We start from the raw sequence: 16,139 nt of genomic DNA, 5'->3' as shown, positions 1-16,139 counted from the left end.
TTAAATCATTTAAAAGCAGAAAAAAATATGACAACCAAAAAGCTATTGTTTTAATGTTAATTTTTATTATTGAAGGTGTAGCCGCATGGCTTGAACTTCTATTTTCAGATTGGGCAATCCTTGATACCCCAATATATTCTGCAGCTCAGGAGCTCAGTTCGTCAGCGCACCTGACGATGGCGACGTGTCTGATCGCCGAAATATTGTGCCCGTTGTACACAATGAACCGGCAGTATACCCGTGGACTGTTCGAGCAACAAATACGCCGGGAGAAACTGAAGAATCAGAATATTAATAGTGTCCAAGATGTTGTGAAGTTACCTCGAACTGATGAAAGTTTCGGCGAAGTATGGCCTTCTTGCTTAACGAAAAGTTTTGACGTCGAAGATCGAAAACTTTCAAAATTCTAAAGATTTCCCGAAAACCTGAACGCGGCACTCTACCCTATGCTTTCACCAGCCCCCGATGTTATTACGGGAGAATTTATTTCGAGATTTTAGATGTTGTGACCCAGTGTTTCGGGGATCGATTTTGTAAAGGTACTACGACTCATTACAAGCAAACAGAAACATTTCTTCTTTCAAAAATTAAAGGCCAAAGTCACGTAATAGAATTTTAAAAGAATGATTTCGACAGAGAAAGATTAACTGTGCACAGAAATATGTTAGATGTGTGTAAATCTAAAAATTATTTCGTTGGAAGTGTGGAAGATTTACACAAGAAGCAAAAAAACTTCAACATGCTTCTGTGGCGAACATTTCCATTAGACGACCCACTATTCGTAAAAGTTACTGGTATTACCTCGGCGTATCATAAAACGCTAAAAGGACTAAGTGGAAGGACTGGACCTTACGACAGGGGAGCATTCACCTTTCATTTTTCACATATTTATTTAAGTCAGTCAACAGAAACAACAATTATCATACACTTCAAGTGAGAAAACATTTGCACATGAAGCCCTCCAGTTGACTTTAAATACCAAAGAAAGTACAACTTTTCAAATAAGAAAGGTAATACCTTTTTATGAAAAATAGAATACACTGAACGCCTCAAGAGATACCGTAAGTTCACTTACAGACAGTTTCAAAAACTTGACCAAATATATTCTTTATCCTTTTTTTTTAAAAAAAAAGGGTAACCTTACACATGAACTGTGAATAACTATATTTTGTATTAACCAGACAGTGAAGGAACAACATTTATAATAATAAACTTCCAGTGAGAGAATATTTATACACGAAGCTTTATAGTTGGCTTTAATTACCAATGACTGTATAACAACTTTTCAAATGAGAAAGGTGATACATTTTTTATAGAAAATAGAAAAAAGTGCAAGCCCAAAGGACTATTGTAAGTTCATTTACAGACAGTTTTAAAACCTTGCGCAAATATATTCGTTTAAAAGAAACAGTAACCTAACATACAGACTCCCAAGTAGACAGGCAATAATATATATCAGACACTTCTCTTACAAATACATGTAGTTCCCAGCTCACGGCATCTGCCAAGTGCGGACATGAACGTCCTGCGGAGCAGCCAACACGGGCCACATCTGTTTGTGCCGCTTGGGCCCGATTTATCGGACCGACCGAGGGCGCGAAGTACAGTAGGAGGTCCGGCTTCACTTCCCGGGTGCCTCTCTCTCCGAACGGCGAACTCAGAGGGCTGTCATTGGGTGCACCTGGGCCTTAACGGAGCGTTAAGATGCAAGAACAAGCGAGAAGCCGAAGGTGTAGCCGAGACCCACTACCTAGACACAGATGTAGAACAAATTGTCAACAACTATAGTCCAACAAATCGCACGTACTGACGCACCAACAACACGCTACATCAAATATCTCAAACAGTGCTATGTTAATAAAACCAAAATGAATCACTTAAAACTACTTTAAATAAAAAGGCATAGTAACTGTATAGCAAGAGTTAAAACAAATTGCGTCAGCTAAATTCGAGCTCACAAGTAACAAACAAGACCCAGGGTTGAGATATTTTAAGTAGCCGATTGAGCTCACTTCCACACGTGATGCCCCGAAAAAACACCAATTGATGTTTTATCCTTACGGTAATCGAGCGCTTGGTGGATGCAGACATTCAAACCTCGACACAACCTCGCGGAGTTAGTGTACTTTGGTACATCATACAGTTCAAGATCCACAGTATTGTCTGGAACAAACTAAACTCAGTTTTAAAACATCATACGCAACAAGCCCCACGGCTTGGATGGTACGACGAAATGCCGACGCTACTAGACACCAAGAGACAACAGTTCGATCGCAGCATGCAACAAATTACGTAGCGTCCGACCACAACACGAATTACAAGCAGATTTTCATAACTCAACACTCGCTAATAGTTTGTCTTAGGTGAGGTAAACTTGCAATACGGAAGGCAGAAAGTGCATGGCCAGTGAAAGACATAAATAGACTGATGTCACCTTATCAGGTCAGCGAAATAATTGTCCAACAGCATCAGAGGAGTAGGTCGCCACTACGAACTGCCAATAAAATGTAATCGGTTAACGGGCACCAACTGCTTGGCTGCGCAGACCATCTCAAGACACAGCCGTTCCACCTGTCCCTGTACAATGCCCTTTCAAAACACTTCTGCTCCTCGGGCAATCACACCGTCTCCCTCCCACATCCAAAAAGCCTCTGGCGCTCGACCGTCGATCCACTCACCACCGCGCCACCTCGCGACCGACCCACAAGCGCCGCAAAGTTAGCATCTCTGAACGAATGTCGATAGCTGCATAGTCGGCATAGCTCAGTAGAACACATTCATAATGTGTGAGAATTAGAAATTCCATAAAGTTTTTTAAAAAATACAGCTATTCTATGTGAACTATGGATTAATTTTTGTATTAATTCATTAATTCTAAAAAGAACCTAATAAAGTTTGTTTATTTTTATGAACCCGCCTGAAACTGGAGTTTCAGGAGGGTTATTTTTCAGTCTTTGTGAACTGTGATTTAGACCACCCATATTAATTTTCAGAGTCCGGCGCCCTTGCGTATGCGTACTCATGACACTTTCAACCAACGTGCTCAACCAATTTTCGAACCCGAATCTCTAATGACCACAGCCTAAATGATTTTGTAAGTCTTACTGAAACGTCCCCTTAGAAAAATTTATACAACACTGGTCTACGTGAAACGTCCTCTTTGAACAATTGTACACGACTGCGCTTAGACTGACACACAATATTTTTAGCGCAACGCAATCTGACTTCCAAAAATCCCTACGAAAGAATGGCCCTGACTAGCATTAATCTATACCTTTCACAAATCACTTACCTCAGAAAAAATCTTCGTTACTCGAACTACTGCAATACAGCGAGCACCACTACTGCCAGCTAAATAAAAGATTCTAACTACGGAAGGCACTAACTACTGATAGGTATAGTTAGCAAATGAAAGATTTTAATAGAGAACAAACAGTGTATTTACCTTAATAGTCAAAAAATATATGATAGTCCATGACATCCAGTCTTACAAATTACAAAACTCCGTCGTCTCTCTCCCCACGTCCACCACTGCTGGCGGCTCACCTCAAACTGCGCAACGCTACGCGCTGTTACCATCCAGCTGCCGCTGCCCAACACTACAATGGCAGACAACAATGCAGACTAAACACAGACTGCACACGGCACAGCCAGTGATTTTTTCATACCGAGCGCTATGTGGCGTTACCAATAAGAAAACCTAAACAGCCTACTTACATTACAGTTGCAGTTAACTTCACTCGTGGGAAAATCGAGACTAAAATTCGAAACTCTATGCTTCATTGGCGGCAGCTTAACTAATAATTAATCTTGTCGTACACATTTAGTGTGTTATCTACATTTTACACTCTGCAGTCACATTAATGTGACCTCTTCTCAAAAGCCTGAATAACCATCTTTTGCTGTGTGGACCGTTGCGAGGCACACAGGAAGAGATTCAATGAGATCCGAAAGGTACCAACAAAGGATGTGGAGTCATGCCAAATACAGTGCAATGGCGAGCTACGGTATGTTTCTTGGTTGAGGGCCCATGACACATACAGCGCGATCGAGGTGGTCCCACAGATTCTTGATTAGGTTTAAATTGAGCGAGTTTGGCCACCATGGGAATATGGCAAACCATCCTACTGCTTTTCGAACCAAACATAACCTGTGTGACACATTGCATTGTGCTGCTGGTAGATGCCATTGTGCAGAAGAAAATGAAACTGCAAGATAGGGCTGAATATGGTACCCAAGGATAGATGCATACTTGACATACTGCTCTTTTTAGAAGACTAGATCGCCCAAGGAATGCCACAAAAACATTACACAGACAATAACGGTCCCTACTCTGGACCGGCCGTGCCTGACGCTGTAACAAACCATACACGCCAGTGGGCATTTGTCTGAGAGAGCATAAAACGAGATTCTTCTGAAAAGGCCACCTGTTACCACTCAGTGGACCCCTAGTTGCCATTGTGGTGTGCAAATTCCAGCCTTCGTTGCTGATGGACAGCAGTCAACACGGGTGCTTGAGCCAGGCGTCTGCTGCGCAGGCCCATATGCAGCAACGTTCGCTGAACGGTCATCGAGGAGACGCCGTTGGTAGTCGTTTGGTTCATCTGGGCAGCCAGTTGCTCAGCAGCTGCACATCTCTTCGCCCACTATACATCCCCATAGCCATCGTTCACCCCTGTTATCTATGGTGCGAGGTGCACAACAGTTGCCTCGGCACCAGCTTTCGATATCGCCATTTTGCCAAGTGCGGTACACGTTAAGCTCGGCGGCATACAGACTTAGCCGCCTCGGAAATGCTTCCACCTTTGACCCCAAAGCCACTGACATGGAAATGAGCGTTCGGCGTCGGTCGGGAAGCCCCTTGCGGGCTAGGTCCGGCCGCCTTGGTGCAGATCTTATTACATTCGACGCCACCTTGGCCGACCTACGCGCCGGATGGGGATGAAATGATGATGAAGACAGCACAACACCCAGTCCCTGAGAGAAGAAAATCGGCGACCTAGTCGAGGATCGAACCCGGACCCGTAGGGCGGCAATCCGTCACGCTGACCACTCTCTCTCTCTCTCTCTTTCTCTCATTCTTTTTTTTCACTTTGTTCCTTGTTGATCGTTGTGTTTGGCCGTTGCGGACATCACATGATGTCAGGTCAAGTTCGTTTGTTGATCCTTCCACTCAGTTTTTTTTAATTTTTTTTTTATATAGAGGCCAACCAGCGCTCTGATCGATCAGGCTGAGCAACCGTGTCGGCTATCAAAAAGCAACTGGACTACCGTATTAAGCCACACACAACGACACAAATAGCACATAGGCAGAGCACTTTGCGAAAACACGTTTGCTTCAATATAACACGTAGTCGGAAATTCTCAGACTTTCATTAAAAAGTTCGTTAATGATAGGAAGGAAGCTGGCTGTTCGTTCTCATTGGTGTCCCGTGAATTCACTGGAATGGGTTTCCGTAATATACTGTAATAATGTCGTGTGACGAGGGCCTCCCGTCGGGTAGACCGCTCGCCTGGTGCAAGTCTTTCGATTTGACGCCACTTGGGCGACTTGCGCGTCGATGGGGATGAAATGATGATGAGTAGGACGACACAACACCCAGTTCCTGAGCGGAGAAAATCTCCGACCCAGCCGGAAATCGAACCCGGGCCCTTAGGATTTACAGTCTGGTGCGCTGACCACTCAGCTACCGGGGGCGGACGGTTTCCGTAGTAAAACGAGGGCACAGACTGCACGATTGTATTTATACGCATGGTCTACGAAACACAGAGCCGTTCTGTTTATAATATTTCTATGTTTATTAATTAATAATTTACCATTTGCACTCCTTGAGGCATCAATGAGTGGCTAATCGACTAATAGCATTGAAGTGGTCGAGGGAAGAGCTTATATTGAATTATTGCATACTATCTGTTTGGGCAATTCGAAGACAAGAAAAAAAAGATGAAGATTCTAGACAAACATTTATGTAGTACACAGTTCTTTCTAGCAGTACATATGGAACTAGTTGTGATTCGGAAGCACATCTGATAAAGTAATCAGGCTAGTCCTTACGAAGTTAAGTATTAGCACCATCTTTCGCCGACCTCTTCAATTATAATAACTGCCTTCCCACTATTATAGACTGCAGTGGAGTCAAACATGGTTTCAGAAGCAGAAAATATCACCAAAATAACGAGTTAAGTTATTAGAAACGACGATCCCACATTTAAAAAATCGAATACAGAAGAAGAGGCAAAAGGAGGGAGAATACATATAGGAATATACAGCCTACAGTTGCAGGTTAACTTTATCGATTACCTTGGTTTCAACGTTAGTAATAACGTCTTTTTCAGAACATAAAATATTATTTAAATGTTTGCCTAAAACAAGCTATGCGCTACGTCAACTTTATAAAACTTGATGCATAACCATAAGGTTTTGTCACTTCTATTAAACAAGCTGTAGCAAATTCACTTTAAGCCCGTTGTATGGGCCTCGTCGTGATCAAGTTTTACAAAGTTGACGTAGGACGTGGCTTGTTTTAGGCAAACATTTAAATAATATTTTATGTTCTGAAGAAGACGTTATTACTAACGTTGAAAGCTATTTAAACGATAAAGTTAACCTGCAACTGTAAACTGTATATTCTTATATAAACAATATCAGTTGCTGTCGCTGCATAAAAATGTTAAAAAAAGAGGGAGAATACGTTGAAGTATTCTTACAGCAAAACGCAGCCTTTCTTGATTGTAACTAGCACACATCTTAAAATTTGACGGGAGATCAAGTATTTCGTACGGCCGGAGTGGCCAAGCGGTTAAAGGCGCTATAGTCTGGAACCGCGCGACCGCTACGGACGCAGGTTCGAATCCTGCCTCGGGCATGGATGTGTGTTATGTCTTTAGGTTAGTTAGGTTTAAGTAGTTCTACTTTCTAGGGGACTGATGACCTTAGAAGTTAAGTCCCATAGTGCTCAGAGCCATCAAGTATTTTAACCAAATATTACAAAATTATGAACAGGATTTTTAGTATTTGTAGTTGAATCGCTGCAGCGTAAGAATGCCTTTTCATCCACGACTTAAGTACTTCAACAAAATGTTTCTTCTTCTTTCCAGCCCAGTCCGTTTCCGCCTGTGAAAAAACAACTCACCTGAAACTTCCTTCCAGGTTAAAACAGAGTGGCAGGTCGAGACTCGAACTCGTGACCTTTGCTTTTCGCAGGCAAGTGCTCTACCGACTTTTATTTTTCATTTTGTTCGGTTTTGTTCGTTGCGTTTGGCCTGGGAGGACGTCACATGACATCCATTCATTTCGATCGTTGATTCCTTTACTCTCAGCGCCCCTCTGACCGAACACGACTCAGGACCCCTCCCTCACAGCTTTACTTCTGGCAGTAACTCGTTTGCAACATTCCAAACAGGACAGGTCAGCTGCGAAACTTACAAAACTAGCTGGCTCTGAGCACTATGGAACTTAACATCTTAGGTCATCAGTCCCTTAGAACTTAGAACTACTTAAACCTATCTAACCCAAGGACATCACACACATCCATGCCCGAGGCAGGATTCGAACCTGCGACCGTAGCAGTCCCGTGATTCCGGACTGAAGCGCCTAGAACCGCACGGCCACCGCGGCCGGCACATAACTAACTTTTCTAGAAGAAAGAATACTGCGGAGGTATGGCTTATCGACAGCCTGGGGGATATTTACAGAATGAAATTTTCACTCTGCACTGGAGTGTTCAGTGATATAAAAATCGGTCTGGCACGCAGTTTTAGTGTACTGGGAATTTTCATATCAGCGCACAGTGCACTGCAGAGTGAAGCTTTCTTCTACAACTCAGATGCTGCTGGCTCTCTCACCAGTCGCACTTGGCAGTGATCGCGCTTTAGTTGCCTGGATTGTAGGTTTCAGAGCACTAGACCGGTCAGCGCTGTCACGCGTGTTGAACGTGTAGTCTGCGGCTGCCAGTTCTGGCGCCGCTATGCGTCTGCAACACAAACAATGTTTATGGATCGTCACCAGAGCAGCAGTCTACCGAAATCACTGCAACAGTTGCGCGTCTCTCCCCTAACCATAATCACTACCGTGCAACAATTTGTGCCTCTCGGAGCGTTTAACCGCCTATAAAGCAGCATATTCACACAACAGAAATATTATGCTCTTAGATTTCTGTGCATGAATGAACAGAAAGAAGCCTAGCATTTGATCCTTAAACGCAGTCGCGAGACATAACATCAGCATCTCCAAAGATCAAGTACAGAGTGTTTCAAAGAGAATATAGGTATTTCGAATGCGTATATTTATTAAACTCTAAGACATACCGTTATGGAACTTGGGACGCATACTTACGAGCCTCTCAATATTAGCTTACAGATACTGAATATGTCCTACACCAGCGACACGAACAATATCACATCGATACTTGAATTCCTACCATACTCGTGTAAGCATGTAGATCATCACTGATGTTGTAGCAGTACGGATCAGGTTGTTCAGCGCTTCTATTACTTGTGGTAGTGTTGGCGTATAAACGTTATCCTTAATGAAACACCACGGGAAGAATTCACAAGGCGTCAAATCTCGTGACCGGGGAGGCCAGCGGAGAAGAGCTAAGTCGCTGGCTGTTTGACATCAAAGAACAAAGTGCCGTACTCAGATGAGCAAGATGTCGCACAAACCACATTGTCTTTGCGTGAATGTCGTACATGTTTAACGTGTGCATTTAAGTTCTGTAGGCCCCAAATTCGAACAATGGTTTTTGTTTACTTTCCCATTAGAAAGGTGGAAAGTCGCTTCATCACTAAAAACGATGCGTTGTGCGGAAGTTTTTTCATCGTCAATAACATTCTGAAGCTCATCAGAAAAGCCAGGCATTTGCGTTTGTCGTCATGACGTAGAGCCTGTAACAGGTGTAACTTGGACGGCGTCACAACCAATCGACATTTCGAAACAGTTCACGTGACTCTGAGGGCAATGGACACGGGTTCCCAGGTAGATGCCATGTTTCTTGACTTCCGCAAGGCGTTCGATACGGTTACCTACAGTCGTTTAATGAACAAAGTAAGAGCATATGGACTATCAGACCACTTGTGTGATTGGATTGAAGTGTTCCTAGATAACAGAACGCAGCATGTCATTGTCAATGGAGAGAAGTCTTCCGAAGTAAGAGTGATTTCAGGTGTGCCACAGGGGAGTGTCGTAGGACTGTTGCTATTCACAGTATATATAAATGACCTTGTGGATAACATCGGAAGTTCACTGAGGCTTTTTGCGGATGGTGCTGCAGTATATCGAGAGGTTGTAACAATGGAAAATTGTACTGAAATTCAGGAGGATCTGCAACGAATTGACGCTTGGTGCAGAGAATGGCAACTGAACCTCAATGTAGACAAGTGTAATGTGCTATGAATACATAGAAAGAAAGATCCTTTATCATTTAGCTAAAATATAGCAGGTCAGCAACTGGAAGCAGTTAATTCCATAAATTATCTGGGAGTAGGCAATAGGATTGATTTACAATAGAATGATCATATGAATTTGATCGTCGGTAAAGCAGATGCCAAACTGAGATTCATTGTAAGAATCTTAAGGAAATACAATCCGAAAACAAAGGAAGTAGGTTACAGTAGACGTGTTCGCCCACTGCTTGAATATTGCTCACCAGTGAGGAATCCGTACCAGATAGGATTGATAGAAGAGATAGAGAAGATCCAACGGAGAGCAGCGAGCTTCGTTACAGGACATTTAGTAATCGCGAAAGCGTTACGGAGATGATAGATAAACTCCAGTGGAAGACTGCGGGAGAGATGCTCAGTAGCTCGGTACGGGCTTTTGTTGAAGTTTCGAGAACATACCTTCACCGAGGAGTCAAGCAGTATATTGCCCCCTCCAACGTATATCTCGCGAAGAGACCATGAGGATAAAATCAGAGAGATTAGAGCCCACACAGAGGCATACCGACAATCTTTCATTCCACGAACAATACGAGACTGGAATAGAAGAGAGAACCGATAAAGGTACTCAAAGTACCCTCCGCCACACACCGTCACATGGCTTGCGGAGTATGGATATAGATGTAGAACATGTCCAACTGTTGTAGGCAGTTGTAACTCTCGATTGGCATGACGAGTTTATTTTATAGAACTACGATGGAAAACAGTTTGAACTCGTGTGACATTTTTCTATGGAACACAAGGCTGGCCAGGACGCTTTCCTTTACAAACGAGCACCTCCTGTGCCTACAAACTGTCGATACCATCTCCGAACGTTCCATCCATTCGGAGGATCATTTTGGTACCTTAACCAGAAACGTCTTTGCACTGTAATCACGGATTTACACTTCGAAAACACGAGAACACAACGTTATTTCTGCTGCGAGGTGACGTTTTGCTACAACCGACATTGAATATTAACTGTACAATGTATTCGTTCCTCCAATAACCTAGCCGTGGCGTAGCGATCGATGGTTTTCACAGCGTAATACTTTGTAATTCGTTTATTCTTTTTGGAACACTTCTGTTCTAAAGCAACTTATTGTTCGTAATGCGATAAATCATTTCGCTCTCCAAAGATAAAACTGTATATTATCACTACCACATTTCTACAGTCATCTTTGCTGCTATTTTCAACGCTAATTTTTCAAAATCAGAGCCACGAATCGCCTCCTATCTTCTATCTCTTACTGCATCTCAGAGTATAAGGACCTTTTGTACTTATTCCTAAGAATTAGAGAGATAAGTAACGTGTTAATAGTTCCCGGCCTTTTGGCCGTGCTGTCTAACGCACGGCTTTCCGGGCGGGAAGGAGCGCTGGCCCCCGGCACGAATCCGCCCGGCGGATTTGTGTCGAGGTCCGGTGAGCCGGCCAGTCTGTGGATGGTTTTTAGGCGGTTTTCCATCTGCCTCGGCGAATGCGTCAGCTACACTATGTCGGCGATTGCTGCGCAAACAAGTTCTCCATGTACGCGTACACAACCATTACTCTTCCACGCAAACATAGGGGTTACACTCGTCTGGTGTCAGACGTTCCCTGGGGGGGGGGGGGGGGGGGGGTCCTCCGGGGGCCAAACCGCACAGTAACCCTGGGTTCGGTGTGGGGCGGCGCAGGGGTGGGGTGGACTGCGGTAGTCGTCGTGGGGTTGTGGACCACTGCGGTTGCGGCGGGGACGGAGCCTCTCCGTCGTTTCTAGGTCCCCGGTTAACATAATATAACGGATAAATAAAACAACTGCTACCACTGCTGTGACTAGGAGGTGTGTGCCGGAGGGAGAAGCATAGCACACGAAGTGTATTTCAGTGCAATAAAACAATCCCGATGCCTTTCCGATGATGTTTTCAAGAACAAAAAATGATTGTTGCGGCAAAACGGTAACGTGATCTGGCGTAGTTCCAGAACATATCCACATTTATATATATAAATACAGTAATATTTTCTCTAAGAGGATACTATTCATTTTTTCATATACATACAGAGGATAGGCAAAATAATGTGGACAGTGGTAGTAATGGGATGGATGTGTTTAACAAAGTATAACAGAGTAAGGCACGTGACGAGCTGGACTATGCTTGTTCAGGACCTTCTAGGCATCAGTGCAGGTTGTTTACGAGTAGCGGACTCTTCGTATTCGCATTCAGAGGCCGAGGTTGACGTGCAGTGAAAGACCTAACAGAGTTCCAAAGGGGGCAGATTGTGGGGCCCCGATTAGCTGGAGAGTCAGTAACTAAGACAGTCAACTCGTTGAATGTTTCACGAGCAACTGTTTGAACAGATATGACAGCCTACACAAAACATGGAAAGACGTCATCGAGTAAAAGTAATAGTAGGCGCAAATCAAAAGTAAATGACAGAAATCGTCGTATGCTAACACGAATCGTATCAAAACAACACAATTCTACGGCGGCTAAAATGACTGCAGAGCTCAATAGCCATGTTCGAAACACCGTATCTAGCGACACTGTCCGTCGAGGACTCTATAAAGCGAAAATTCATGGACGAGTTCCTATACCGAAACCATTAGTGACGACAACCAAGTCAAAGAAGCGTAAAACATGGTGTCAGGGCCATAAATCGTGGACGGCTGATCAGTGGAAACACGTTATACGCTCCGACGAGTCAGCGGTTTCGTTATTTCCAACATGGGACTGGGTTTACGTGTGAAGAACGCCAAAAGAAACCTACTATCCCGACTGCTGGTTCCAACGTGTAAGCATGGAGGTGGAAGTGTCATGGTGTGGTCAGCCATATCATGGTATTCTGCTGGTCCCATCATTGGTCTCAAAGGCAGTTTTACAGCCAACGATTATGTGAACATTTCAGGTGATTAGGTGCACAACATGATTCAAATGTTGCTCCCCAACTATGGTGCCATATTTCAGGACGATAATGCACCCATTCACACAGCCAGGACAGTACAATCGTGGTATGAGGGGCCTGCAACTGAACTGCAGCGTCTTCCCTGGCCTGCACAGTCCCCGGACTTCAGTATTATCGAACTATTGTGGACGATATTGGAGTGCAGACTCCGGAGCAGATTCCCGCCTCCCTCGTCGCAACAGGAGTTAGAAGAGATTCTGAGCGAAGACTGACATAATATTCCACTGGAGACTATAAATCATTACACGTTAGTATTCTAAGAATAATCGCAGCTACATTACTGGCAAATGGGGTTCCAAGCCCTTATTAATAAACCATTTCCAAGTAAGCACAAGTGTTCAGATTATTTTGAATATGGCCTGTGTATGGACACAAATAGTGGGGAAGGAGAGAACAGACAGAGAGGGGCACAGATAATTTTCTCTTCTAGTGGGGGGATCAGTTCTGGTCAAGTACAAGATCTTCTGTCAGATCGGTATCTCAAGATATTCGCTGCTGAACTGCCGGAAACTTCTTCAACGTTTGTAACTGGAACACATGTTTCTTCTATGGAAAATTCTAATTGAAGTAAGTGGAAATGAAAGCGCTGCAGAGAAAAAATTATGATTTGTATTTATGATTGTACTAAGTAGTGGCCTTATCCGTACTAAGTGTATTGTTCCACAGACGAATTTGTAAGTCCGGAATCTCTTCCCAAACCCCTGCATCGATTTCAACCCAACGTGTCACACAAACAGTAAACTTTCTGAGAATCAGCACTGTAATGTATATTACCTCCCTGGTCCTATACAAGTGAAAGGCAAAAACATATTTTTTCGAGCCCAGTATCGGCCTCTTATCGACTAGCGCCGTATGGCACACTATATATCAGGATATCATATATCAGACAACAAACAGTTTTTAATCCCCTGCACGACAGGCATGTTGTGGGAATAGTAACAGCTTGCTTTATCGAGCTCTGTGGATGCGAATCACTGAGGAAATGTCGAGACAACTAGAGCAGTGGTTGAACAGAGCAGGAGGGGTTGGATAGGGAGTGAGAGGGCAGGAGGAAATGGACAGATATAGTGGGGAAGGAGGGGAGGGACAGAGAGAGGGGAAGAGGAGGGGACGAGGAGAGAGAGGTTGAGAAGGAAATAGGAGTTGGAAGAGAAGATAGACAGATAGTGTGTGGAGGAGGAGGAGAAGCTGGCAGACATAGTGGGAGGTACAGGAGATGGACAAATGGATGAGAAGAGGATGGACAGAGAGAGGAGGCGGAGGAGGTAATCAGAAAGAGGAAAGTAGAGAGGTAATGCAGGAGAAAGGTGAAAGATGGAAAAGGAAGAGGGGGAGGCCGATATTATTGGAGGCCAAAGGCAGAGGAGATGGACAAATACAGGGATCAGGAGGAAATGAAGAGAGAGAAGGGGGTGGGAGAGAGAGAGAGGGGGGGGAAAGATATTATCAAAGACAAGGGGCAGAGGTGATGGACAAATAGAGGGATCAGGAAGAGATGATGAGAGAAGAGGGACAGAGGAAGGAAGGGGGAGAGAGGGGGAGAGAGAGAGAGAGAGAGAGAGAGAGAGAGAGAGAGAGAGAGAGAGAGAGAGAGAGAGGGGGGGGGGAGCATGAAGTGGACAGAGAGGCAGAGGGAGGGAGAGGTCAACACCAAGAAGGAGCTGTGCAACCGCCGCCCCTGCAGCGCGTAGTGTGTAGCAGTCGCCCTCCGTTTCTGATGGTGGCGCCGCTGTGGCAATCGCAGCTTTGGTGTCACCCTCTGGTGGGAAAGGGGAAGGGGAAGGGGAAGGGGAAGCGTTCCCTGTTCACGTGCATTTAAGGGGCGCTATGAGCTCGCCAGTCGGTCAGTCTGGTCAGTCTCTCGTCCCCAGCTTGCTAGTCTGTCTCTCGTCCGCATTTGTTAGGCAGTTAGTGTCTGTCTGTCGCTCGGATCAACCTTTAAAGCCGGCAGAATGAGAGTCTTTACATTCCTTCCGTAAGAGTACTCAGCGAGTGGTCGCCCGGTCGGGGCTTAGTTCCTGCATCTGAGTCTGCGCGTTAGGCCGCCAGTCTGCTCGAGTTTGCTCAGGCAATGGTCATTGACGGTTGGATCGATCGGTTGGTCGGTCGCGCACTGAGACACAAGATGACTTGACCGTCTTGAGCGTCGGCGCATGTGATGTCGCCACGTGAGTCCAGTGGGCCTCGCCATATAGCGAGGGGTAACGACTTCGCGGTCGACACGGCAGCAACAGGAGTTAACGCACGCCATCAGTCTGGCTGGTGAGAGCTGCGACGCCGTGAGGCGGGAGATCGGCGCGCCTTCCTGCGTCCGTTGAAGCGGCTGGCAGCGGACGGTTCGGGAGAGCGATTTGGGGGTGCTGCGCCAGGTCTTCTCGAGTATCGCAATTTATTAGAAGTGATTGGTAATATGTTGTTTGATTTACTCTTGTTAAATTCTACTTGTTTTCTTGGTGAGGTCACCAGCCGTTTAGCTCTGGGGTAGTCCCACCATTCTTCTCCGTTTGCCCACCCGCGGGAAGGTGGTTGTTTATAAATTGGGTGGTCCGTTTTTCCCTTGTGGAGTAGGGGCGGGTTAGAGCAACCGGCGGTTCGGGTTTTTCTGTAATCTCCCTACCAATCTACCGTACGTTAGTAGCTGCCTCTGTCATGATTGTCGGATTTGGTGTTAACTAATTTATTGCTTGGAGTGTAACGGCCTAATACCTGAAATATGTTTCGATCTTAGGAAACTTTGATATTATTGCCCATGATTTTGAGAGACGGTATATGTGTACTGTAGAGCATCTTAACTATTGAAACTTCCTGGCAGATTAAAACTGTGTGCCCGACCGAGACTCGAACTCGGGACCTTTGCCTTTCGCTGGCAAGTGCTCTACCATCTGAGCTAACGAAGCACGACTCACGCCCAGTACTCACAGCATTACTTCTGCCAGTATCTCGTTTCCTACCTTCCAAACTTTACAGAAGCTCTTCTGCGAACCTTGCAGAACTAGCACTCCTGAAAGAAAGGATATTGTGGAGACATGGCTTAGCCACAGCCTGGGGGATGTTTCCAGAATGAGATTTTCGCTCTGCAGCGGAGTGTGCGCTGATCTGAAACTTCTTGGCAGATTAAAACTGTGTGCCCGACCGAGACTCAAACTCGGGACCTTTGCCTTTCGCGGGCAAGTGCTCTACCAGAGTTGCACCAGTGGTAGAGCACTTGTCCTCAAAAGGCAAAGGTCCCGAGTTTGAGTCTCGGTCGGGCACACAGTTTTAATCTGCCAAGAAGTTTCATATCAGCGCATACTCCACTGCAGAGTGAAAATCTCATTCTGATCTTAACTATTGTTTGGCCAACCTTGTAGAATTTTATATAAGACTGCATTTCATGGGCTTTTATATAAATGATCAGTTTAGTATATAAGGTTGCCACCCTTTCACCGTAAGACTTTTCTTAGAAGTTAAAAACAAGTTGCACCTTCGATGACAAGGTTAATATTTTTATTGTTAGTGTTTGTACCATTTCCATCCCTCCTACGGGAGGTGCATAGTTTGTGTAAACTGTTAAAAGTCTTAGTTGAAGGTTATCTGGTGTGTTGCAGATTTGCACCAGTGTAGTCTTTCAGAGACTGTTGTGAGCAGTCGTAACTACGGCCGTGTCAAAAGGGAGCGGCAAGGTTCTCTGCCCAAAAGCTCATACAGTCAAAACTAGTTTCTTTCTGCCTCTGAATAAAGTGTAGCTTTGATAATTAGAGGGTGCTTTCTCGTTATAATTTTAAATATGCTTCTTAAAAAA

At 44.7% G+C, this 16,139-nt stretch overlaps 1 protein-coding gene across 1 annotated transcript in view; it reads right to left on the bottom strand.

Moving 5' to 3' along the window:
• Positions 1-871: 871 nt before the first annotated feature.
• LOC126278539 (terpene synthase) overlaps positions 872-16,139 on the bottom strand; it is a 111,960-nt gene continuing 96,692 nt past the window's right edge. The window contains exon 6 of the mRNA XM_049978735.1: positions 872-1,750. Coding sequence (XP_049834692.1) covers positions 1,689-1,750 — 62 coding nt within the window. The 3' untranslated portion in view covers positions 872-1,688. The remainder of the gene's footprint in view (positions 1,751-16,139) is intronic.

This window comes from Schistocerca gregaria, chromosome 1, assembly GCF_023897955.1.
Source record: "Schistocerca gregaria isolate iqSchGreg1 chromosome 1, iqSchGreg1.2, whole genome shotgun sequence".
Classification (NCBI taxonomy): domain Eukaryota; kingdom Metazoa; phylum Arthropoda; class Insecta; order Orthoptera; family Acrididae; genus Schistocerca; species Schistocerca gregaria.
Note: the sequence above shows the minus strand (reverse complement) of the source record. Positions and strands in the feature narration are given on the sequence as shown.